Source organism: Esox lucius, chromosome 11 (assembly GCF_011004845.1).
Source record: "Esox lucius isolate fEsoLuc1 chromosome 11, fEsoLuc1.pri, whole genome shotgun sequence".
Taxonomy (NCBI): Eukaryota; Metazoa; Chordata; class Actinopteri; order Esociformes; family Esocidae; genus Esox; species Esox lucius.
The window spans coordinates 21,235,917-21,260,804 of record NC_047579.1 but is presented as its reverse complement, the minus strand read 5'-3'; the positions used below and the strand labels follow the sequence as shown (position 1 = coordinate 21,260,804).

The 24,888-nt window shown below is 39.6% G+C and overlaps 1 protein-coding gene across 1 annotated transcript; it reads right to left on the bottom strand.

Annotated features, from left to right (window-relative positions):
- Nucleotides 1-6,950: 6,950 nt before the first annotated feature.
- Nucleotides 6,951-23,532, bottom strand: LOC105012867 (somatostatin receptor type 2). Its single transcript, XM_010873977.4, has 3 exons — nt 23,243-23,532; nt 10,309-11,071; nt 6,951-9,976 (listed from the first exon to the last, which is right to left on the bottom strand). The coding sequence occupies exons 2-3, from the start codon at nt 11,017-11,019 to the stop codon at nt 9,566-9,568; spliced, it is 1,122 nt and encodes a 373-aa protein (XP_010872279.2). The 5' UTR covers nt 11,020-11,071; nt 23,243-23,532; the 3' UTR covers nt 6,951-9,565.
- Between the last annotated feature and the right edge of the window lie 1,356 nt (nt 23,533-24,888).

The window sequence follows — 24,888 nt, the reverse complement described above, 5'->3', positions numbered from 1 at the left end:
TTATCTTAAACACTGAAAATGTTTTAAATATGCTGCATGCATATGTATTTGATACCTACACATTAACACCCAAAGCATGTATCACCTTTGCAGACAGTGTCAGAGAGATTTTGGCCCATTGTTCTGTGCAGATTTGCTCCAGGTTGTTCAGGTTGTCTGGACAACGCTGTTGGATCACCATTAATAAACAATTCCACAGATTGATTGATTGATCTCATTGAGACTGAGATCAGATCTTCGACTTTGCCACAGTAGGAAATTCACCTTTTTGTTCTTGAGCCACTCATGAATTGTTGCCTTTGCTTTCAAAGCTGAATTGCCTTCAAAGCTGAATTTCCTTCAAAGCATTATTTATTTTAGGGGACTGAAGCAAGTTGTTCCCTGTAATTCCATATATTATGCTCCATCTAATTATCCTTTAATTTAAATAATATTCCCAGTACCTGCAGATGAGATTCGTCCTCTCAGCATGGTTAAGTTTATTTTTTATTTACTTTGTCATGTAAGGTTTTTGAAACATTTTGGAAAAACAACTGAACATATCTTAGTCTCAAACATTTTCCCCAAAAACATATTTCACATCGTAGCTAATGTAGCTCTAACATCTGTAGAATGCTCTTTGGTCTTCAGGTTCACCACCTGACCAATGGGCCTTCAGAATTGGGGTTTCCTATCAAACAAATGTGACAACTCTATTGGATCAGAGGTGGAGACCGATGGTAAGTTATATGTCCTTGTCAGGGCAATTTAATTCATTTTGACTAAATTCTGTATGTATCTGTCTATTTTCTATGCATCAGTCGGTTCTGTCTCATGTCTGTCTAGTCTTTATGGATCTGTCCATTCTCTATGCATCAGTTGGTTCTGTCTCATGTCTGTCTAGTCTTTATGGATCTGTCCATTCTCTATGCATCAGTTGGTTCTGTCTCATGTCTGTCTAGTCTTTATGGATCTGTCTATTCCGTTCTGTTCTCACTTATATCATTGTATATCTGTCTATTCTCTATTTATTTGTCTATTCACTGAATATCCGTTTATTCTCTGCGTATGCATCTATTCTTTGTGTATCCATCTATTCCTGATAAGGAGGGCTCAGAAAGGACTGGAAGATCATATGTTTCCCTACCAGACAAAGTATCTGTACTGACAGCATACTTACTACAAGCGACAGAGAAAAGCAGAAGGGGTTAATATTTCAGATCAAACTCTACCTACTAAAAGGTTATGTACCATTTGCTGTTTAATGTTTCTCCAGTAAGTTTCATCAAGAAGTGGTCCCCCACATGAGTGTCAAAGATCATCAATCAACAACATTATAAAGGATGATATCTGACAATATACTCTGGGAAATATTACAATGTATGCAGAAATACTCCAGTAAATATTGCAGTAATGTCTTCCAAAAATAGGTAAATAGTGCAGTAATGTCTGCCGAAACACTAGAGTAAATATTAAAGAGAATACTATATTATGATATGCATAGAATAAAACACAACCAAAGTTTGATGACAGAAAACTTGTCACTGATTGCGTGTAGTAATGTTTCCATCACATGGGGGCACTGTTTCACTGTATGAGAGAGGTCCTCAGACGGTAGAAATGTGACTTAATTGAAATCTGTTACACATATTTCTTAGATATTGAGTCGTGGAGTCCTTATCCATACATGTTTCAACCTTTCTATCCTTACTTCAGGACACAGCTTGACATGGCTAAGGTGAGGAGATCAACTGAAACCCACACATATGCAACTGCATTGTATTTTAGCGAGTAAAGGAACAACATTTCCACACATAAGCAATAATATCAACAATGCTAAGTATAAATAGCTTTGTTTAAATGCAAGACAAAAAAGTACAAAAGTGTATAAAGACAAAACATAAATAAAACATCAAATTGACTTCAGTTAAGAAGAGTGGAGAAGGTACTTGTCTCTAACCACTGATACAAGGTCAGATCTGATCTCATCTCCCTAGGTTTAATAAATGAGGGTAGGTTATTCAGTGTCAACATTAGTAGGCTATCCTATTATGGACACACTGAGAGTGATCAACTCTCACCATCCTACATAGAGGAACATTTGAACCCTGTGACAAAACTACAAGTGGACAGATGGGGTGAATGAAGGCTATTGAGCTGAAACCATAAAGACTGTGGTTGGCTATTTGTACGCAGCATATCAAACAAGCAAGACACAAACATGCAGTTAATATTAATTTTCATGTGCTAAACAGAAGGCTGCTCTTTTATTTGCCATTGATTATTGGGTATTGTCATTTAATATGTTAAATCGTCACACAAAATGCTGATAGTTTTGCCTCAATGCATTGTTTTCACTGAGTCGCTTGCACCACTTAAATATATATATATATATATATATATATATATATATATATATATCTCGGTTCAAATTGCAGCCAGGTTGTTACATAAGCTGTTGAGAAATTTGGCAGAGTCACAGGCTACGTCGTCATCTTAACTAAATTAGCTTAAGGTTCAGCAGAGTGTACGTGAAGTCAGAAACATTGACTGGGTGTGTATGTTTTGCATGGTGCCCAACCGGGCAGAGTTTACACATTTTCAGAACATTCCATTAGTCTTTAAGTGAAATCCCCACCCACACAGAGTGCAGGCCAATGCCAAATGTACTACTGTGTGTAAAACAACACATACGCCTAAGGTATTTCAGATCCTGAATCATCAGAAAGACATTCCCAGAGACGTGGGTGAAGGGTAATCTGGAGCGTAGTCATTCTGTAGGGTCAACATATAGTGTAGCCAGGCTACGGTTCGTTGAACATGTGGTTTGGTCCTAACACTGTTGAATGCAGCTTGCACTTATAAACAGACCAGAACACCATGTGATATTTACATCTCATACAAAGTCTAATAAGCCATTTAAGAAGGCAAAATTAAATAAATAAATGAAATAGCACAGAGAAAATTGGGTAGTACTATATGAAAAAACAACAACAAAAAAAACACATTTTTACTTAACAACAGTATTGGGTTCCACAAACCTTTGGACAGATCTGAATGTGTTTAAGCCATTCTCTTAATACCATTGCCAGTCATAAAGATTGTCAAAGGACGTGTGAAGATATATTCATTTATGAATTGTTCTAATTAATTTATATGATGTGCTTTGCCTAAGCCAGGTGTAGTCAACTAGGTTAAGCCATGGATTCACCCTGTTCTAAAGCAGTTGCCCAAATTAAGCATTTTCATTAACAAGGTCTCTGTCTTGATAACTGAGTACATGACTCTTCTTTGGACCTCTGTTCTTTCGGTCAGTGTTTCTATGGTTACCTGGTGTGACCAGACCTATGTGCTGATCATCAGGCTAAGGTTTGAAAGTAGGGGTACCACTAACAAAGATCAGAGTTGTGTTCATGAGGGAATGTCACGGTACATATTAAAAAGTATTTGGCAATGAAAAACAGAGTTAGTATTTCTTTACGTCTTTCCTGGTTTCACTCAACCTTCATCTTTTGGGACTAATGAACACAAGCCAAAGAAGTACATAGTAAAACAGGGATTTCACAGGTCCCTTAAGCTTATAATTTATATTCTAAGCTGACAACTCCATGCACAAATCAGCACAAATTATATACAAGTAAAAGAATGTTCTACAACTTCTTTAAGATATTTCATTTACTTAATTGTTTCTTTATAATGGACATCCTTATGTGTAATCAGCAAAAACAAGGGAGGGATGAAACAGACATGTGCATGGTCATATAACGCGTGGCAGACCAACATGCATACAAAAACAAAAGACACAAGGGGACAAACTGACAAGAATGTCCCCAGAGCTTCAACAAGGGAAAGACTAAGGCACATCGGGTGTTATGTTGATAAATAACTTCGGAAAAGCTTTCTTTTAAGCAATGTCTTTACAATGTGGGGTTCCCTGCCTTCGTTTAGTGCGGGGTTTTCCAAATGACGTTTGTGGCAAGTGTCTAAACGGGATTGCATTACATACACTTAAAGATGCAGTCTGGGACTTCTGCAAAAAACTTTTAAAAAACATTACATATCGCATTTTGGGCTGGATTCATAATAGACTTAGTGGATATGTGCATAAACTGTAAGTAGAACCAGTCATACCTCAATTAGCCATGAAATGTCAAGTTTGAAAGAGAGTGATTTTGATGTCAAGGGGCAGTATTGGCAAATACACAATGACAGTACAGACATTTTTCAATTGATTCTGTGACGACATGGCTATTGGGCGACTGCACCCACCTAAAAAAAAGTATTGCAACTCCCAAGTATTTTTTTCAATGGGTATAAAGCAAATGTTGGTGATTTACTACATTCTGCAATTCTGAGCTGAGGAGTGAAGAAAGAAACTCTGTGATCTATCTTTAACCCATAGATAAGTCTCACTAAGTTGACCGTGGGCAAGAGCGGACCTCAGACAGCGTGGGCTGGGTTGGTGAGTATCCTGCCCCCGGCTTGGGCAGGTGGCCTTTAAAGTGCTTAGCATTTCTCAAACAAAACAGCAATCTATAAGCCTGAATATGAGCTAAAATATGGGTTAACTGCTTGTCAAACTGCTGTACCAGTAACAAGATGATCCATAATATGGTAGTGCTTGTCGCAGAGTCTGCAGTGTTTTTCTGTCAGCCATTTTGAATGGGACATGATCACTGTGGGTTTCTCCTTTAGGAATGAGGAATAATGTAATATTCAATACTAGATGAAGCAAAGACATACAGTGTGGACAAAAGTATTGGCAACCTTGCACTTTTTTCAAATAATTCAAATAACACAAATGTTTCTCAAAGTAAATATAAATTGACCAAAGTAGTCGGTCAGCACAAATCTTTACTACACTGTTAATATTAGAAAACATTTGTTTTTCAGAATCTGTTACATGTGAAAGTCAGCTTGAGTCAGTGTGGCATCTGATTGAGGGGCCTCCTCCCCCATTCAAATAATCCTTCACGGCAATCTTCCATTACATTTTCTCTTACAGCCACGTCCAGGGTGGTCGGCTACAGTGATACGGCCGTTCAAATTCTTGAACATTATGAATGGTGGAAACAGAAACATCAAGGTTTCTGGAGATGGACTTGTAACGTTAAGATTTGCCATGCTTGGCTACAATTCTGTGTCTGACCTTCACAGAAAATGTTCAGTTTTTTGTTTATTAAGTTCATGCTCATTGCAATACAGACAGTGATACAAAACAGCAGAATGGGCCATTTTCTCAATTACAACTGGTTGAATAAGTTGTTTTCATAGTGCATGCACCTGCAGCTTACCACAGGTGGGTTCAATTCTAAAGTAAAGGAGAATCACCTTTTTGAAATCAAATGACTCCTAGAAGATGCCAATAACATTGTCTGCAAACCAAATAAAATGGGTGGATACCCAAACATTCTTCCACTTCAACAGCTCAAAAAAAAAATAGTGCAGTATTTTAATAAATAAAGATTGCCAATACTTTTGGCCACTTTTGGCTACAAGCGATGATTCAAAATAGGACGAGTGAACATTGATTGAAAAACAGAAGAGAAAATGCATTCAACTGCTCTATTCAGCTTTGACCAAAAACATTTCTATAATGATTCTCAACTATAGCACCACAATGATGACACAACCGGCATCAACATGCTGTTGCTAACAGTATCCCTCCCTACACTGTCTGACCCTGTCACCTGGAGTGAAATTCATTGATCTTCTGCTTTGCAACACATGTCACTGTCCTATTTGACAATGTTCTATTTGAGCAACACAATGGGTACATATTGGATAGCCCTGTCGTAACATTTCTAGTAAGCTGTCGAGTGAGCTTCCGGTAGATTCTGAACTCTGTTACATTGAATTAACAATTATGACACATTGAGTCCACACAATCTAGCAGCAGTATGGTTAGTGATTAGCCTGGGCCAATGGCTTCAATGCTAATACATCAATGCAACAAAATGTCTCCATTTGTCCCTGTAGAAGGACTGCAGGCTGTAACCTGACCAAGAAAAATACTGTGCTATAATAACATTGGGCCAAAGATATTTCTGGTCAGGTCACATAGTCAGGAATAACTCCTAGCACCACCATTAAAACTTTTGCAGTTCTAAGCATGGCCTTCAACTAAATTACATATAAATACAAAACTGTGTAGACTGCACTTACATGCACACAAACACACACACAGAGACATCTAAATCATACAAAGTACAATATACTGTACCTTAAACCCCAGAGTGCCAACAAGGGCATCAAGGGCTTTGTCAAGCAGCTAACCAACAACAACATAAAAACATGATTTCTCATTATAGCCAAAAGCATAGGCATCCTTGCACAAATAACTCACAAAGGTTTCTAAAAATAATTTGAAATCGACAGAACCTTTGTTTGATTCAGAATCTTTAAAATCAGAAAATGTACCAAAATGGCATTAACAAAACTATGGACACAAGTTTATTTCCAATGGAAAGGAATTTTTAAATTTGCAAACCAAATACATAAGGGGATATCAAAATATTGTTTCATTAATTTTCTAAAAGAAAATAAAGTGCAAGGTGCCAATACTTTTAGCCACAATATATAGTGTCTTTGGAAAGAATTAAGACCCCTACATTTTCCCCAAAGGTGTTTGTGTCATTGGACTTCATGGCTTGGTTTTTGTTCTGACATGCACTGTGTGGATTGGGAACTTAAGGTGAGGTGTGTGCCTTCCTAAATCATGTCAAATCTATTTAATTTGGCACAGATAGACCCCATTGAAGATCTAGAGACATCAAAAGGATAATCAAAGGACACAGAATGCATCAATGCTCAATTTGGAGAGTTATGGCAAAGGGTCTCATGCTTATGTACTCGACATTTAATTTATTTATTATCAATAAATTGTCAGTCTAGTTTTTGCTTTGTCATTATGGAATATTGTGTGTAGATTAATGGTACAAATGAATTAAGTTTTTAACACAACAAAATAAGAAGCAAGTGAAGGGGGTCTGAATACTTTCTGAAGGAAATTATACACACACATACAGGGGTGGATCTTAAGGTTTTTTGGCACTAGCCAGCTGGGCCAGTAGGCCAATATGTCCACTAGCCTGGGTAAAATGTTACTAGCCCTGTTTGTAACTCTATTTACAGAGTAACGAACAGGGCTAGTACTATATAAATGGATGTTTTCTATATATATTTTTTATTAATCTGTGCACAATATTATATTACCACTTTGAGAGAAGAGTTTTGTAAATGCAAGTCACCCAGATATATGCAAAAAAATAAATAATTAAATAGTGCATACAAAAGTATTCACTGAAACATGGGCTGCATTCAGGATAATGTAACATTTACAAAGTCAAAGATATTAGAATACCGTACAATTGTAGCTACAGTAACCAAGGGGGTGGGGCTTAGCAAGGTTTACCACTATTTATTTTAAGGCGAGTCTGGCGGACTGATTATGAGCCTCATAATACGAGGGCTGATGACTCATTAACTTCAGTCACCGCAGTTAAAACCCCCTCGAACTTATCGGTAAGAATTCACTCGCCTGACGTACTAGTGGTTCTAAAATTAGACTCGCACGAAATGTAAACTACTCGCCTTAGGCGAGCGGCGAGCTTCATTTCCAGCTCTGTATATATATACATAATTAGAATTATAGATTTGAAGAAAAAAAAAAATCTAAAATGCTCTGCATTTCAGTAATCACAGCAGTAAGTACACCTTGTTCACAGTCATTAGGCCATTTAAAACATTTCACTTATTTTTCATGAAAACGCCCCAGTTGCCCGTCATGCTTCTGACGTGTCAGAGATGACAACAGTTGCTATCCATTAGTACGTTCTGGGTAGGCTTTGCGGCGAGTCAACTAGAATAGCAGAGTTCCAAATCTATAGCAAAGACTGTTATGGCACTGGCACCCATGTTGTCACTCATATGTTCCCAGGTTTGTCAGGTTGGCTTAATCATCAATTTCTAAGTCTTTTAGCATCACCGAAACACAGCATAAATAAAAGTTAAAGGTTCATTACAAATAGGTGTGGACAAAATATCAGTGAAAATGCATTTACAGTGACTAGGGGACTCATATCACTCATCCTTAATTATATGATTCAACAATTCAAGTGTGTACATGTACAGCATATTCTGCAAGCCCAAGATTCAATGCAAAATATTTGTCCACATAAAGTGTGTCCATAAAAGAAAGAAAAAAAACACTAAGTATAACCACAGTGTTGCCAGGTCCTGGCTGGGGGCCTCTAGGCATCTCTACGTGCCTGGAGGACACAGTCAGGGCCTGACTGCTGAGGTGCCCCTTGGCATCTCTGTGTACTTAGGTTTAATTGTCCCCAATCAGAGGCAGCTGCTCCCTATTGCCTGTGGTTGGGGACTCTTTTTAAGTTGCTCTTGTTTTCCTTTTAGTTTTTTGGTCATTGTTTGGAGTTAGCTTTGTGTTGCGCCTCAGTTCACAGTTATACACGCCTTTTGTTATTTTTGTGCGTGTTAATAAAAGGATCTCCTACAGCTCTGTGCCTCGTGCCATGCCTCTCAACTGTGACAAGTGTTAATGACACTGCAGTTTGCGTATTAGGACTGCAGTGGCTTTTTCAGTCATCGAAGGTGTACCAGCATCACAACTGTTCCTCCTCCCTCTGTTGAACGTACTTTGACCACTGAACCATACATTGGAGTAATGATCCAGAGGGTGATGTGGTCATATGCTCATGGTTGTTACTCAATCAATTATCTGAGCCCTGTTACCAAGTCCACATTCTGCAGAGCCTGTTGTTTAAGGCAAACTATACTTGCAAAAGTCAATATCCACACTGTCTCACTGGCTATAGCCATAGTCCACTTTGTCGTATTTCCTATGTTCGTAATCCATTGGTTCCAAGAAAATGCGAGATAAAGATAGATATCAAGGGTCACACCTACCTGTGTAAAATGTGTTCAGAAAGGTTCACAACTACCAGTGTGAAATGTGTTCAGAAAGGTTCACAACTACCAGTGTAAAATGTGTTCAGAAAGGTTCACACCTACCAGTGTATAATGTGTTCACCATGGTTAAATTGTGTGGGCTGTCATTCAAATGGGTTACATTAGGTAACTGTCTGAGTTGTACCTCTTGGTTCCATCCTTCATTTATTTTCTGGTTTTAATAAGAAACACAACACTGGTCTGGTCCTGTCACTGGCCACTTCTTTCTGGTGTCAATACTACACTCAGGACACTGACTACCATCCAAACACCAGAGGGAAAACTCTCAACTAAATTTACTCTATATTACAATGTATGGGCTTTAAAACCAGCACGGTATCCACTACAGATTGTAGTTCAACTCTAACTGTGATATTCCCAACTCTAACACTACTGTTCCCCTATGTGAGTGGTTCAAAGGGCATGACAGCAGGTCACAGTGACAATCCTGCCTTCAGAGAGAAAGAGAGAGAGAGAATGAGTGTGTGTGTGCGTGTGTGTACATGTTTCTGTTTATTTGTAAGTGTGATGCTGAGCTTGTGGGGGTCGGGCAGCTAGGATGTGAAATGGAAGATGTCGGTATACATCACGCATTAAGGGTGCAATTAAATAAGCATCAAATGCTGGTCTGCAGGTCTCCATTGAGCAGCGTGCTCTGGGTGTCCGTGGGGTCATTAATCATGCGTGACTTGTCCTGTCTGCTGTTGCTGCGCTCAATCTCATCCAGCCCGCCCACTTTTTTACGACAGAGAACGTTCTGGAAGCTCTTTTTGAAGTTCTCCGACAGAAATGCGTAGAGGATGGGGTTCGCGCACGAGTTGGCATAACCTAGGACCACCACAAAGGCGAAGGTGCTCCTCAGGAAGGGCGTGGTGGAGATTGTTCCGGTCACAGACGTCACATTGAAGACATAAAATGGCAGCCAGCAGAAAACGAACACGGCCACCACAATGGACACCATGCGAGTCACCTTGCGCTCTGAACGCTTCCTCTTAGTGGATCCGACTCGGATCCCAGAAGACTTCACCTAAATGTTAATCAAACCATAATCAAACCAAAGTGGATTTCAACAAAACACCTTGAATACAAATGTCAATGAAATTCACTGTGCAGGCAAAAACATAAGAAAACAGATCAAAAAAAGATTAGCGTCGACACCGCAGGCATTAAATCATGCTGTACAGTAAGGCACAACAATTTGGTTAAGTATAGATCGTACAGTCTCCATTTTAGAACAACATTAATCTTAGAAAGCTGTCCATGCCATCTAAGACGAATATCACCATGACACGGACACCACTCCAGACTCCAGTTCTGCGAACACTGTGGTCGAGACATGACTGGTAAAGTAACACTAACCTTGATGATGATGAGAAGGTAACAAAGGCAGATGACCATGAGCGGCAGGAAGAAACCTAAGAAGAAGGTATAGAACATGAAGGCTGTGTAATAAGCCTCCTCGGGCTCCGGCCACACTATGGTGCAGAAGCAACTATCGTGCTTGGTGATCAAACCGCTGTAGATCACAATGGGCAGGTTGACCAGGAGCGACACCCCCCAGACTCCCAGGTTGATGGTCTTTGCTATGCGTGGCTTGCGCCACTTGGTTGACCGGATTGGGTGCACCACGGCCAGGTAGCGGTCGATGCTCATTACCATGAGGCAGAAGATGCTGGTGAACTGATTGAGCGAGTCCACGGTCATGACCACGCGGCACAACACCGGACCGAACGGCCAGTGGACTAGTGCCAGCTGAATGGCGATAAACGGCAACCCCATCATGAACAGAACATCTGCGACCGCCAAATTCATGATGTAAATATTTGTAACTGTCTTCATCTTGGCGTAGCGCAGTATAACGTAGATCACCAGGGCGTTGCCGCAGAGCCCGATACCGCACACCAGGAAGTAGAGGAAGGTGATCACCATAGTGCTGGTCTGGTTGAACGTGTGATCGCCCGTATAGTTCCCATCGGGCTCTGCTGAGTCGTTGGCTAGCATGAAGCTGTCGTACATCAGGGGTTCGCCGGTCAGATTGGGGGGCAAGGAGGGGAACACCCAGGAGTCCATGGTGGCTCTTGTTCCGTGATCTCTCAAAACAGCTTTAATAATGACATCCCACCTGTGTGGAGGGAATGCAAAAAACGGGTAAATGTGCATGCTCTTACAGTCTGTCTGGTTTTTTCCCTCCACTTGCTCTTCTCTCTCTGTTGCTCTCTCTCCTGTTTCTCTCTCTGTCTATCTCTCTCTGAGTTACTGAAAGAACGTCAGTCATCCCAGTCGCATTGATGAATTGGAAGAAGTAACCGAATCAATAGGTTGCTTCCTGCTCTTACTTTTTCTGACTGTAAGTTCACTGATTGCTGAACCTAATAAAAACACATGTGCACATTTATTCTTTCCTGCTCTGTTTCACCCAACTTGATGAAAACCAAGCATGCTTTCTCTGGTTAAAGATCAAAAATAAAATAAAACAAAAATAATTTTAAACAAAAATAAAAATGGTTAGTGAGGCTGCTAACCAGTGCATCCCACATATACAGTGGGGAGAACAAGTATTTGATACACTGCCGGTTTTCCCACTTACAAAGCATGTTGAAGTCTGTAATTTTTATCATAAGTACTCTTCAACTGTGAGTGACGGAATCTAAAACAAAAATCCAGAAAATCACACTGTAGGATTAATTAATTTGCATATTATTGCATGACATAAGTATTTGATACATCAGAAAACTTAATATTTGGTACAGAAACCTTTGTTTGCAATTACAGAGATCATACGTTTCCTGTAGTTCTTGACCAGGTTTGCACACACTGCAGCAGGTATTTTGTCCCACTCCACCATACAGACCATACAGATCCTTTCGGGGCTGTCGCTGGGCAATACGGACTTTCAGCTCCCTCTAAAAGATTTTCTATTGGGTTCAGGTCTGGAGACTGGCTAGGCCACTCCAGGACCTTGAGATAGTTCTTACGGAGCCACACCTTAGTTCCCTGGCTGTGTGTTTCGGGTCGTTGTCATGCTGGAAGACCCAGCATCTTCAATGTTCTTACTGAGGGAAGGAGGTTGTTGGCCAAGATCTCACGATACATGGGCCCATCCATCCTCCCCTCAATATGGTGCAGTCGTCCTGTCCCCTTCGTAGAAAAGCATCCCCAAAGAATGATGTTTCCACCTCCATGCTTCACAATTGGGATGGTGTTCTTGGGTTTGTACTCAAGAACTTTGTTCTTCCTCCAAACACGGCGAGTGGAGTTTAGACCAAAAAGCTCTATTTTTGTCTCATCAGACCACATGACCTTCTCCCATTCCTCCTCTGGATCATCCAGATGGTCATTGGCAAACTTCAGACGGGCCTGGACATTCGCTGGCTTGAGCAGTGGGACCTTGCGTGCGCTGCAGTATTTTAATCCATCATGGCGTAGTGTGTTACTAATGGTTTTCTTTGAGACTGTGGTCCCAGCTCTCTTCAGGTCATGGACCAGGTCCTGCCTTGTAGTTCTGGGCAGATTCCTCACCTTCCTCATGATCATTGATGCCCCACGAGGTGAGATCTTGCACGGAGCCCCAGATCTAGGGAGATTGACAGTCATCTTGAACGTCTTCCATTTTCTAATAATTGCGCCAACAGTTGTTGCCTTCTCACCAAGCTGCTTGCCTATTGTCCTGTAGCCCATCCCAGCCTTGTGCAGGTCTACAATGTTATCCCTGATGTCCTTACACAGCTATCTGGTCTTGGCCATTGTGGAGAGGTTGAAGTCTGTTTGATTGAGTGTGTGGACAGGTGTCTTTTATACAGGTAACGAGTTCAAACAGTTGCAGTTAATACAGGTAATGAGTGGAGAACAGGAGGGCTTCTTAAAGAAAAACTAACAGGTCTGTGAGAGCCGGAATTCTTACTGGTTGGTAGGTGATCACATACTTATAAATTATTTAAAAATCATACAATGTGATATTCTGGATGCTTTGTAAGTAGGAAAACCTGCAAAATCGGCTGTGTATCAAATACTTGCTCTCCCCTCTGTAGTAAGCAAGCTGCTGTGTTGGTATAGCATGAGATTTCACAATAGTAGCTTCCTCCACCTTCAACCTGCTGCAATTTGAACAGTTTATCAAAATCAGCTATTACTGTGAAAAATCCAGATAGGTGGGCATATTGATATTCTATCAACTCACGTTTGTATGTTTAGAGCTTCATGAAGCAACCTATTTATGTCAGGTTGGGTTAGAAGATACCATTAGGCCTTCCTAATATCTAAATATCTCTGATCAGGCAGACACAGATAGGCATAGCTTTGGCTCATTTGTCAACAACAAATGAATAAGTACAGGAAGCATCCTTTCATGTCACCCACGTCACTGCTCACACGTCTCAAATACAGATGGAGCCAATCATCTCATTTCCAATGCAGAGAATAATGAGGTCACTGTGGGGAAGGAGTTATGCATTTCCTCTGAAGATGACTGCTCGACAATAAACAATTTCACTTGTTTACATTATTAAAAAATATATAGCCAACACAAATCTAACTTCAATTATTGTTTATTTGAATGTAGCTATTCTAGTGTGCAGTAAATAGGTAATTTTCTATGGGAGCTTATAGAAATGCTTTTTCAGTGTGGTCCCTATTCCGCTTTGCAAGGGTTTAGAGTTTTGTTCTTTACAATTAGTTAGCAGAACATCTCTGTCTCTATCTCTTCCTCTCTGTCGGAGTGCCCTAGGAACTTTGACCATGGCATCCCAGAGTCATGGATGGACGCAAAGAACTAACAAAATCAATAGGGTGCCTCCTGTTCTTTCTATCTCTGTCTGTACATTTACCGATTGCTGAAGGCCTAACAGAACATTACATAAATATAAGTGGACATTCATTCTGTTTTTCTCTCAAATGGATCAAAACAAAACACTTTGCTGTTAACTGCACATGCGGAATTAGTATTAACAACATGCTTCTGTTGCAGGAGTGTTCCCTTGGCTCTAGGATGCAACAGCTTTCTGGACACCCGTGGAGGCAGGGAGTACAAAGAAGACCATCATCCCCATTAGAGGAATCGGAGAAGAATGCAGCCAAGATCCTGTTCTGCCCTTTTGCTCGGTTGGCAGTTCCAGAGCCAGCCCTTACTGTATGTTCCAGATCTTGGGGCCAGCTGATCTTTTTGTTTGTTTTTACAAATTAACGGGTAAATCTTTCATGTTTTAAAAATAAAATTGAAATGGTAGAATGCTGTGAAATCAAAGGGATAAACATTTGAAGGTTAACATGATCCTGTGTTATAACATAAAACTCTCATGATCAGAAAATACATTTCTGTGAAATGTATCCCTTCACTGTTAAACAGATAATCATGTAAAAATACAGTTTAAAGAAATACAGTCAAAGTCTGGCAGCACAGTGGCCAAGCAAAAGCAATCTGATAAACAGATATGAAAAAAGAACATTGGTGAACTCTACAAATGTGTGTAACTTCAAAGGGTTTCGAAATGCTTGAAAATGTTCAACATCAACCACCAGTCCCAGTCACTGACGCATACATTCATGGGTGGTTACTCACTGACACAAAAGGCCAAAATACACTGGAAAGTTGTATTTATTAAATCATGGCTTACAGGAGGTATGGCTTTCAGCTAGTTATTTCTGGTCGCCTGTTAATTGTAGTGTTGCACTGGTTTGTGTTTTATGGAAGTGGACAACATTTTAAAATAAAAGTAAGATTTTAAACGACGTGTTTGGACACTATGAGAAATTACCAATAAAGTGTATAAAAATCATCCACTCATTGGATACTGGACACCTCAGACCTGCAAGTAATCTAACACTTGCTGAGGAATGTGTAAATCCACTTGGAACCCAGTAAGAGTAAATATACAGTAAATGCACAAACATACATACATACTGTTTTTACAATAAGATGCTGATTTGCATGGAGCAATTGGGGACCCTAATAAACCGATATAGTGCAGGGTGGCTAAACATTTCCTGACATAATTTGTGCTAATTTACTGAATAAGATACTCTAAGTGACCTTTGTATAATTCTTTTCGAGTACAAACTAAAGCATAATGGTCTAAAACAACCTAACCCAGGACACATCATATGATGAATATAAAATACCAGCACTTAATCAGGTGAATTGCATTACTTAGGAAGAACATTTGCATTTGTTTTTCCAAATTAACTTTAAAATACATTTCAGAGACCTTTTCGAGGGATTTAGTGACTTAGAAAACATTTTCCAGTCCCTTAGTTTAGCTCCATTTACTTTGAGCTGGGCGGAAGAGTTGTCAAGCAGTTTTATGAACAAATTAGTTTCACAGCATGAAGTGAGCAAGTTGGCTACTAACATTACTAATCATATTTAAAGCCCTTATTAAATGTAGTTATACATTCAATTTCCAGAAATTCTGCACAATTTCCCATAGGCCAGAGAAAGTGTTGTTGTAGCTTTAAATTTTATAGTGTTCAATTCTACGCATTTCCCATGAAGCATCTACTAATGGATAAGTGTTTTTTTATTTGTTAAGCTATGTTTTCTGTGGAACATGGGAAGTGTAGGTTGCTTTGGCCGGAGCTAATGGTGATCCTAATAAACAAATTGGGTGTAGAGTGGCTACACGTTCCACCATTCTATAATTGATTCCTAGTACCAACTAAAGCGTTATGGTACAAAACAACCTTTTATCACAGGACACTTACAATCACAAACACCACCGACAAATTAGTTTATGAAATAGAGGTTCATTATTTTTACCAATTAATATTTCAAAACAACATATTTTGTTAGGGGTCTGATCTTGTACATGTATGGTGGCACTCTAAATATTTGCATATTTCCATAATACAATCATTTGCAAAATGTAGGACTTAATATGATGTGCCTTATTTATAAAATATATACGTGTACAGTGCACTCCATGAATATTTGGATATGGACACAGGTTCAGTTGTTTTAACTCTGTATTGCAGCACATTGGATTTGAAATGAATCAGTGACTAAGAGGTTAAAGTGCAGACTGTCAGCTCTAAACTCAGGGCATTTTACTGTGTACAAAATTCAGCCTTTTTATATATACAAGGAATCTGCTCTCTTTAGGGGACAATTAAACATAATATTATTGTGACATTTTGGATGACTGTCTAAAGTGTCCCACCCATAAACATCACCTGACATTTTTCCAGGTGATGCTCTGTTAGGCCTGTACTACAGCCATCATCAGTTCCTGTTTGTTTCAGGCCACTTTTGTCTTCAGTCTTGTTTTCAGCAAGAAGAAAACATGCATAGTTCTATTCCGGTTGGGTATGGACTTGTCCTGTTAAGAACATTCCAATTCATGTCCCTGAAATTCTTTTTTGTTGCTTTGGCAGCGTGGCGGAGGGATCATCCTGCAAGGTGAATTGCCATCCAATGAGTTTTGAGTCCTTGTGGTTGTATCTTAGCAGACAAGATGCAGTGCTAACCATTTAATGTGCCAAACAGTTGATTTTGGCATTCCTAACGTTTATTATTCATCTGAGTCATGAAGGCCATATTGACCTGCACTGTCACTTTCTTGTGTTGCAGGCTGGCAATATATTGGAAACATACTTTGTACGTAAAGTAAGTCACCGGCATTGGTATATATTTACGTTTTCACAGTCAATAAAACTTAAAGCCATTTATGTTTAGACAGTCTGTTATACGCATATAATGTAACATTTTGACAGTAAGTACTGTCGCTAGGGGCAGTATTACACACATGTAGCTTTAACTAAAGTAAAGATTTGCTAGAGCGTCGTGGTCAGGGCTGCTGGGTGCGTGGGTTGGGTGGGCGTTAGCTGTAGGATTTTTGCTTTCAGTGCAAAAGTAGCTAGCTAAGTGAAATTGCAAAAATCTGTGGATGTATGTCATGTTTGGGAAAAACCATATCAGTATTTGAGCAAGAAACATAACCATTTCCTAGAGGGTATCTGCAGGTCTTTAAAAAGTCTTAAAATATCTTAAATTAATTTATCTAAATCAAAGCCCTTGAAATGTCTTAAATCTTCTTATTTTGTCTTTTTAAAAGTATTTATTATGTTCTGTTATTGTGAAGAGGTGATGCAAAAAATTATGTGTGATTTGTGAATGCATTGTAGCTCAGGTGGTGCACAGAGAGGAACCACAATTCTAGTCAGAATGTTAGATGTCAGCACTTGTGATAGTTGGCATCAGTTCTCAACTTTAACATGTAGCCCACTCATTTTCAAGGGACCTAAAGTAATTGGACAATTGACTCAAAAGCTGTTTCATGGACAGGTGTGGGTTATTCCTTCGTTGTTTATTCATCAATAAAGCAGGCAAAAAAGGTCTGGAGTTGCTGTGCTGGACTGTGAACCCACAACATGTGGACAAAGGAGCTCTCAAAGCAAGTGAAACATACCAAAACAAATCCATCAGAGAGATAGCAGGAACATTAGGATTGGCCAAATCAACAATTTGGTACATTCTGATTGGACGGCGTTGTTAGAGCAGTTAGCCTACTGCTAACAATAATGTTACTGGCTGTACTTCATGGAACTGTTGTCTGTGATATGACCAAACAGAACTCAGAAATGCCAGGCATTTGTTGGAGGCTTTTCACAGTGTTTTTGTGTTTCTCACACTTCATGGAATTCCACAGATGTAATTTCCATTGTGCTAAGTTTGAAAGACTTCTTGCAAAAAAACAGTGTTGGTGTTCGGAGAAAAGCTGTGTTCCCAACAATGTTCCTGCTATCTCTCTGATGGATTTGTTTTGGTATGTTTCACTTGCTTTGAGAGCTCCTTTGTCCACATGTTGTGGGTTCACAGTCCAGCACAGCAACTCCAGACCTTTTTTGCCTGCTTTATTGATGAATAAATAACGAAGGAATAACCCACACCTGTCCATGAAACAGCTTTTGAGTCAATTGTCCAATTACTTTAGGTCCCTTGAAAATGAGGGGGCTACATGTTAAAGTTGTAATTCATAAATTATTTCACCAATTTGGATGTGAATACCCTCAAATTAAAGCTGAGAGACAGCACTTTAAGCCCATATTTAACTGTAACTTGAACATATTTTGGCAGACAGCCAAAATAACAAAGCTCAGTATCCAATTATTTCTGCCCCTAACTGTAATAGGACTGGTAACACTGATCTGTGAGTTTTCTAAAGCGGTATATGTCTCCTGTCACAATCTTCTGTTAAAATCTAAAGGAAGTATGGATGAGGTATAAAGAATTAGCAGTTTTTTTGGGGGAAAATCTAATCCTAAACTCAAATGAAAAGAGGTGTTGGGACAGTCTCAACCCCAGATGTACCAAAACCTTTCTGCCTAACGAATGATTGCCTGTAGGAAGGAACGCCAAAACATTCAGAACAGCATTTAAGCAGAAAAGTCGTAATGTCTTTATTATCTTGATGTTATCAATAGAACACAACTCTTCCAAAACAGAATAAAATTTTTCTTCCATCTTTGCTTCTTTTTAGATATTTTGCAACCTAGGTAGGAACTAAACACTATCAGGAAATGGGTTCTATCCAGTTCAAAGAAATAGTGAACCCACTCTAAGCCTGACTTCAACAAGCCTTTGATTGGAGTTTTACAAACATTCAACAGAAATCTTGACACTGAGTGTCAGTGGCAAAAAAATATTATAGGTACGTTTTCAGACCTCCAAGGAGGCCAGATGTGATTTGAGGTGTGCCCTCCCGAGACCCCACCGACTCTGACTCCAACGTTTGCAAGTTCAAATCATATGGTATGTGCAACGAAAAAAGTCTAACCGTGCTTCAAACACAAATCCTAACCTTAACCACGCTGGACTGTTTGCAAACCTGAACCCTTAACCATTGTTTGTTGTACATTGCTTCCTTTAATGAGATTATACTGTATATGAATCGACGTAACCAACACGGTCACCAACTGTGGACACGCAAATAGGCAAATGTATGTACATAAAAGGATAGATAATAGATCACTAGATTGGCTGATGTCATAGAACCACTATTCATCAGAAGGGAGCAATTTGGCAGCCATCTTACCTGGGACCTTTTCTAAAACAGCAATAAAAGATACACTTGTAGTTCCTTAATATTATATAAATAACCACTGTCATGCAGAGCAATTCCTCTGCTTTTCAGAATATTAACAAACTAATCCAATTGAAATTGTTTTAAATAATTTGTTAATTTGAAAGTACAAATGGCTATATTGTATTAAATGTAGGAAGACACAGAATAGTACTTTAAAAACAGGGCAAAAAAATATTTCTTTATTTCCTATGATGACAATTAACTGTGATTTTACATTATAACACATGTATTCTAAATTAATTTAAATATTATAATTTAATTTCAATGTACAAATTACAATATTAGTTACAGTAAGTTAAACAGAGCTAGCTAGCTAACTGAATTTGTTATGCTAACTATAGTGTAATCATTTGAGGGCAGAAATAGGAGTAGGCTATATCTAGGCTACTTTTTTTTTGGACAAAAGCTACCCAACCCCATATACTGGTCATATCCAGTAATAATGTGATATTTGTTGAAAACATTTGTTATTGCATGTTTGTTGTGTGCAACATACATTCATAATTTACTGTTGCAAGCTTGCTGAGACCATTAATAAAAAATAAAAAATAAAGAATTCTGATGAGAAAAATGATTCCGACTTCACTCCTATCGTTTGTCCATTTTCTGGAGCAAGATGCTGCTGCACAAAATACCACCATATTTAGCAGATCAACATTTCCGAACTGTTCCCAGGTAAGCCGGACCTATTGGGACAACAGGTAGAACTAAAAATCACATCTATGCTTCATTATCAATGCATAAAACAGACTTTTCAAATGTGAAATTGTTCATGTCTGAATGACTGTTCACACGTACTCCGATCAGCCATTGACAGGTGAAGTGAGTAACACTGATAATCTTGTTATCATGGCACCTGTCAGTGGGTGGCATATATTAGGCAGCAAGTGAACATTATGTCCTCAAAGTTGATGTGTTAGAAACAGGAAGAATAGCACGCATAAGGATCTGAGGGACTTTGACAAGGGCCAAATTGTGATGGCTCGACAACTGGGTCAGGGCATCTCCAAAACTGCAACCCTTGTGGGGTGTTCTCAGTCTGCAGTGGTCAGTACCTTTCAAAAGTGGTCCATGGAAGGAAAAGCGGTGAACCGGCAACAGGGACATGGGGAACCAATGGCTGGCCCGTGTGGTCTGATCCAACAGACAAGCCACTGTAGCTCAAATTGCTGAAACAGTTAATGCTGGTATTGATAGAAAGGTGTCAGAACACGCAGTGCATCGCAGTTTGTTGCCTATGGGGCTATGTAGCCGCAGACCAGTCAGGGTGCCCATGCTGACCCCTGTCCACTGCCGAAAGCATCTACAATGGGCATGTAAGCATCTGGACCACAGAGCAATAGAAGAAGGTGGCCTGGTCTGATGAATCATGTTTTTTTGTTTCATCACAAGGATGGAGGGGTGCGTGTGCGTCGCTTACTTGGAGAACACATGGCACCAGGATGCACTATGGGAAGGAGGCAAGCTGGCAGAGGCAGTGTGATGCTTTGGGCAATGTTCTGTTGGGAAACCTTGGGTCCTGCCATTCATGTGGATGTTACTTTGACACATACCACCTTCCTAAGCATTGTTGCAGACCATGTGCACCCTTTCATGGCAACGGTATTCCCTGATGGCATTGGCCTCTTTCAGCAGGATAATGTGCCCTGCCACAAAGCAGAAATTGTTTAGGAATGGTTTTGAGGAACACAACAAGTTCAAGGTGTTGACTTGGCCTCCAAATTCCCCAGATCTCAATCCAATCGAGCATCTGTGGGATGTTCTGGACAAAGAAGTCTGATCCATGGAGGCCCCACCTTGCAACTTACAGGACTTAATGGATCTGCTACTAACTTCTTGGTGCCAGATACCACAGCACACCTTCAGAGGTCCAGTGGAGTCCATGCTTCGACGGGTCTAGGCTGTTTTGGCGGCAAAAGGGGGACCTACACAATATCAGGCAGGTGGTCATTATGTTATGGCTGATGGGTATAAGTGTGTGTACATATGCGGGGACATAACATTACTTATGGCTACCTATGACCTGCAATAAGACCACGTTGCATGTTGTCAGACACCAGCAACGAACTTCAAATGCAAAGCCTACAATCATGACTAGACATTGAGAGTTCTCTTGTGCATGCACTAATGTAATAAAACTAAAATGCTGCTTAAGAATATACAGCAAATTTAATTGTGATAACCTTAATTCAATATGCAGTAAAATGCTGTCAAATTTGAAGCTGACAGTCTATACTTTAACCTTATCTTTATTGGACAAGACACCCTCCCTCACCACCAGACACACACCATTGGAGAATCTTGCAGCAAACTCCCCAGTCACAGCCCACCTCCTGAGAACTGCTTGCCCTTTACTTTATACATGCCAATATTCATCCCTTAATAAATAGCAACCTAAAGGTTACTCACAATACCTCCACTTACGATATAATAAACAACGTGTATTCATTAGGGGGTGGGAACAAATTTAAATTAGAATGCAAATTAAACTTGTCTAAGTAATTAAAAGAAAGGAAGGACACCGTAATCAGTAAGCCAGAGTCAAATTGGAGTGCATGTCTGTGTCAGTACACTGTGGGAGGGATGCCCTTGTCAGCCTTGGATAATGTCAATATCATACAATGTTTTCATTACACCAATTTGTCAGGGCACCTCCACAGACAATGAAAGCTGCCTGTCTATTGTGGCTAAATAAGCAACACAAGATATGAGGGAGGAAGAGAGGGAGGGAGGGCAACTGTAGAACCAACAGTGCCTGGACTTAGTGTCCGTGACTACTTGTCCCTGATTGGATCCTATTCCTTGTATGCATTACTTTTGACTGGCACCCATTGGGTTTCCATTTAGGAATACAATATAAATGATGCAATAAAGTTGATCTATATGTAGCAAGTCTGCGACTTCATCCTTCAACAGGGATGTTGGTATGTCGTTAACTACTGTTTTCCCCCCATGATTAGCATACATGGTTATAGGATGACGTAATGAACCTCGTGACCGCTGTGACATGTCTGACAGATTTCATGTTCTCTCTGAAAACGTTACGAGAGTGGTACATAATAGTATATATAGAGAAAAGGCTATACGTTGTATTTGAGTCATTGCGAAGCAACATTTAAATAATAACAACTCGGAACAACTTTCAAACTGTTGCAATGGAGTCAGTGGGGTGCTGTTGACCTACCAACGGCTGGAACATTAAGTTATTGTTCAACAAATCGTTCGGATTTAGTAGTCTAGTGGTACACAATATTTTAATTAAATAGAATTCAGAGATGACTAGAATAAATGGTCGACCAAGCTGCTGTATATATTTTTCTGCCAGATTACTCCCCTCTGTCTATTCAGGCACTGTCTGTATAAGTTATAGTGGGTTGATTCTAGATTGAAATATAATAAAATAGAACAGACAACGCGTGGGCTGTTCAGACACCTCCTGATAGACTGTCAACCTTTTTCTGCTAGATATCTCCAGCGTCTTTTCAGGCACCGATTGACTGGCTTAGTGGTTTACAGCATGCTGAATCAGAATACAGACGAATACAAAAGAATAATCGGGTAGAGTAGACCATCTGTGTGCCTGTCAAGCACCTAACAGATTGCTATTTTCTATCTTTCTATGCACAGATCGCAGAGGCACAAACCTTTAGTTCATGGGGGAAATCTGGAGTTGAAGATAAGGACCTACTCAGCTGTTTGTTCATGCATTTGACAGACCCCTGATCCGTAAAATCCAATCTTCGTTTCAGACAGATTCACCGATAAGGTTCAGTTTGAAACCATAAAGATCACAAACTATTTTTCATGACACCCAGGTGTAACATTTAATATGTTCCTGTCTTCGTTTAGTATCTTCTGGGTTAGTAATATACTTTTCGATTAGTGTTCTGTATTGGACCATGTTTAATGTAATAAAAGATCAGAAATTAAAGTGTGCGTGTTGTTGGTTAGTCAAACTTAAAGCCATGATTGACATACATCTTTCAGACTATTAATGTGCCAGTAAGGAAGAACGATCACAATAAGCTTTTTCACAAAAGTGTAAATGTTTGTTTTAGAAATGTTGTATTATATGAATATTTCGATAGCATTTCATCAATACACATTCAGTGAAAACACCTAAAACGAACGAACATTCCATTTAGAAAATCGGTTGCATATGCGACCAATATCACATGATGATAATGAAACAGTTATATTTTACGTAAATTCCTTACCATTAAAATCAAGGAAATCTCATTCTAAAGTTAAACTTTATTCCTTATCGAGACAGTTCATCAGGGAGGTCACTGCGTCTTCATTCCCCGCATGAAACCTTCGGAAATACCTGTCCAATAATTTCAGGCAAAAGGACCACTCTCGGCCGACTGTTTAAAATAGGTTCGAAAATAACCGTGAGGATCATCTGGTAACACTGTCCGATTTACAATTACTCGAGAACTGTCGGTGGATTGCACGACTCAAAACTTGCTCGACTCTGTGCGTCTTGTACTTGCGCCTGTTGTAAGGTGCGCGAAGCGAATGCCTTAAGTGGAAATAAGCGGAGCCTTTATTATACAGTAGCCTTTACGCGCTTGTGTGATGACTGTGGTCGGTACAGACCTGCCTGACGAAAAAAAAATAAAAAATCTTTCATGGTATACTGTCTGTCCTGTTTTGCGTTTGGCCAGTGTTTGGTGTGTTTGGTTAACCAGCCAGAAAAGTTCGCAAATGATTTTTGTATTGTCCCCTCGACGAAATATACCCAATAAGTCCAGTGTTGCTAGCACTACGCTCTACTGAATGAAATAGACGCCACTACCAGGCAAGTGGTTTTGGACTCGGCCATGCCGGACCAAGGAAGACTTAAGGTGGTTAGAGGGCTGGAGCTCTGTTTTACCTCCAGTATGACTGACCTCTATGTGATACAAATGGAATCAGTATTGATTGATATTTCATGACAAATAAGTAGCCACATTTGACCACATAAAGTTCCTTGAAGATGATGATTCAGACCCCTGACCAATTCAATAATTTTACTGAATTACCAAGAGTACATTGAAATGCAGTAACGTTTGTAATTGTATTTCAAAACACTGGCACTGAAAATCAGTTATTGGTTTCATGTTGGGAAATTTAAATAATTAAATAATTTGACATTAGGAGGATCGTTACCCATGACCACTTTCAGTGAACCAATAAAAGTTGGGGTCACATTTTCTGTATAAAAATCATACTATTGAAAGATAATTGGCCAGGCTGTTAAACAAAAGGAATATGAACACCAAAGAGCATTCTACTGACATTAGAGATAAAGTAATGAAAATGCATAGATCAAGAACTAGACTAGGATATGAGAGAAGCAACAGAGAGGTGAACAATCACTTTGAAGAAGCTACAGAATTAAATGCCTGAGAATGGGGTGATTCTAACACCATCCAACCGTATCAGGAATTCTGCATAACAATGTTTTTTTTTTTGGAGGGTGGCAAGTAATACACAGTTACTCAAAAGTACAATTTCAAAGCATTATAGTGACCTAGTTTCAATGTGGGAAAGTGTTTTGTGGTCAGATGAGACCAAGAGAGGGCTACAAAATGCCCATGCCTGAAGAACAATCATCCTTAAAGTGAAGTATGGTTGTGAAAACATCATGCAGTGAAGATGCTAATCATCAGCAGGAACTGGGCATCTTCTGGATGGAGCAAAATACAGGGAAACAGTGAAAGATTATCTGCTCCAGTCTGTATGGGAGGAAATTCAGCTTTCAGGAGGACAATGATCTAAGCACAAGGCCAATGCCAAATTGTAGTGGCTCAAGAACAAAAAGGTCAATGTCCTTTATTGACCCAATGAAAGTCCTCTCAGTCCCTTTGAGTGTATG

Excerpts from the sequence above, each read along its gene's own strand:
- LOC105012867 (XM_010873977.4), bottom strand. The coding sequence starts at position 11,019 with ATGGACTCCTGGGTGTTCCCCTCCTTGCCCCCCAATCTGACCGGCGAA. Across the intron at positions 9,977-10,308 it reads ACCTTCTCATCATCATCAAG|GTGAAGTCTTCTGGGATCCG; the intron begins GTTAGTGTTACT and ends ATTAACATTTAG.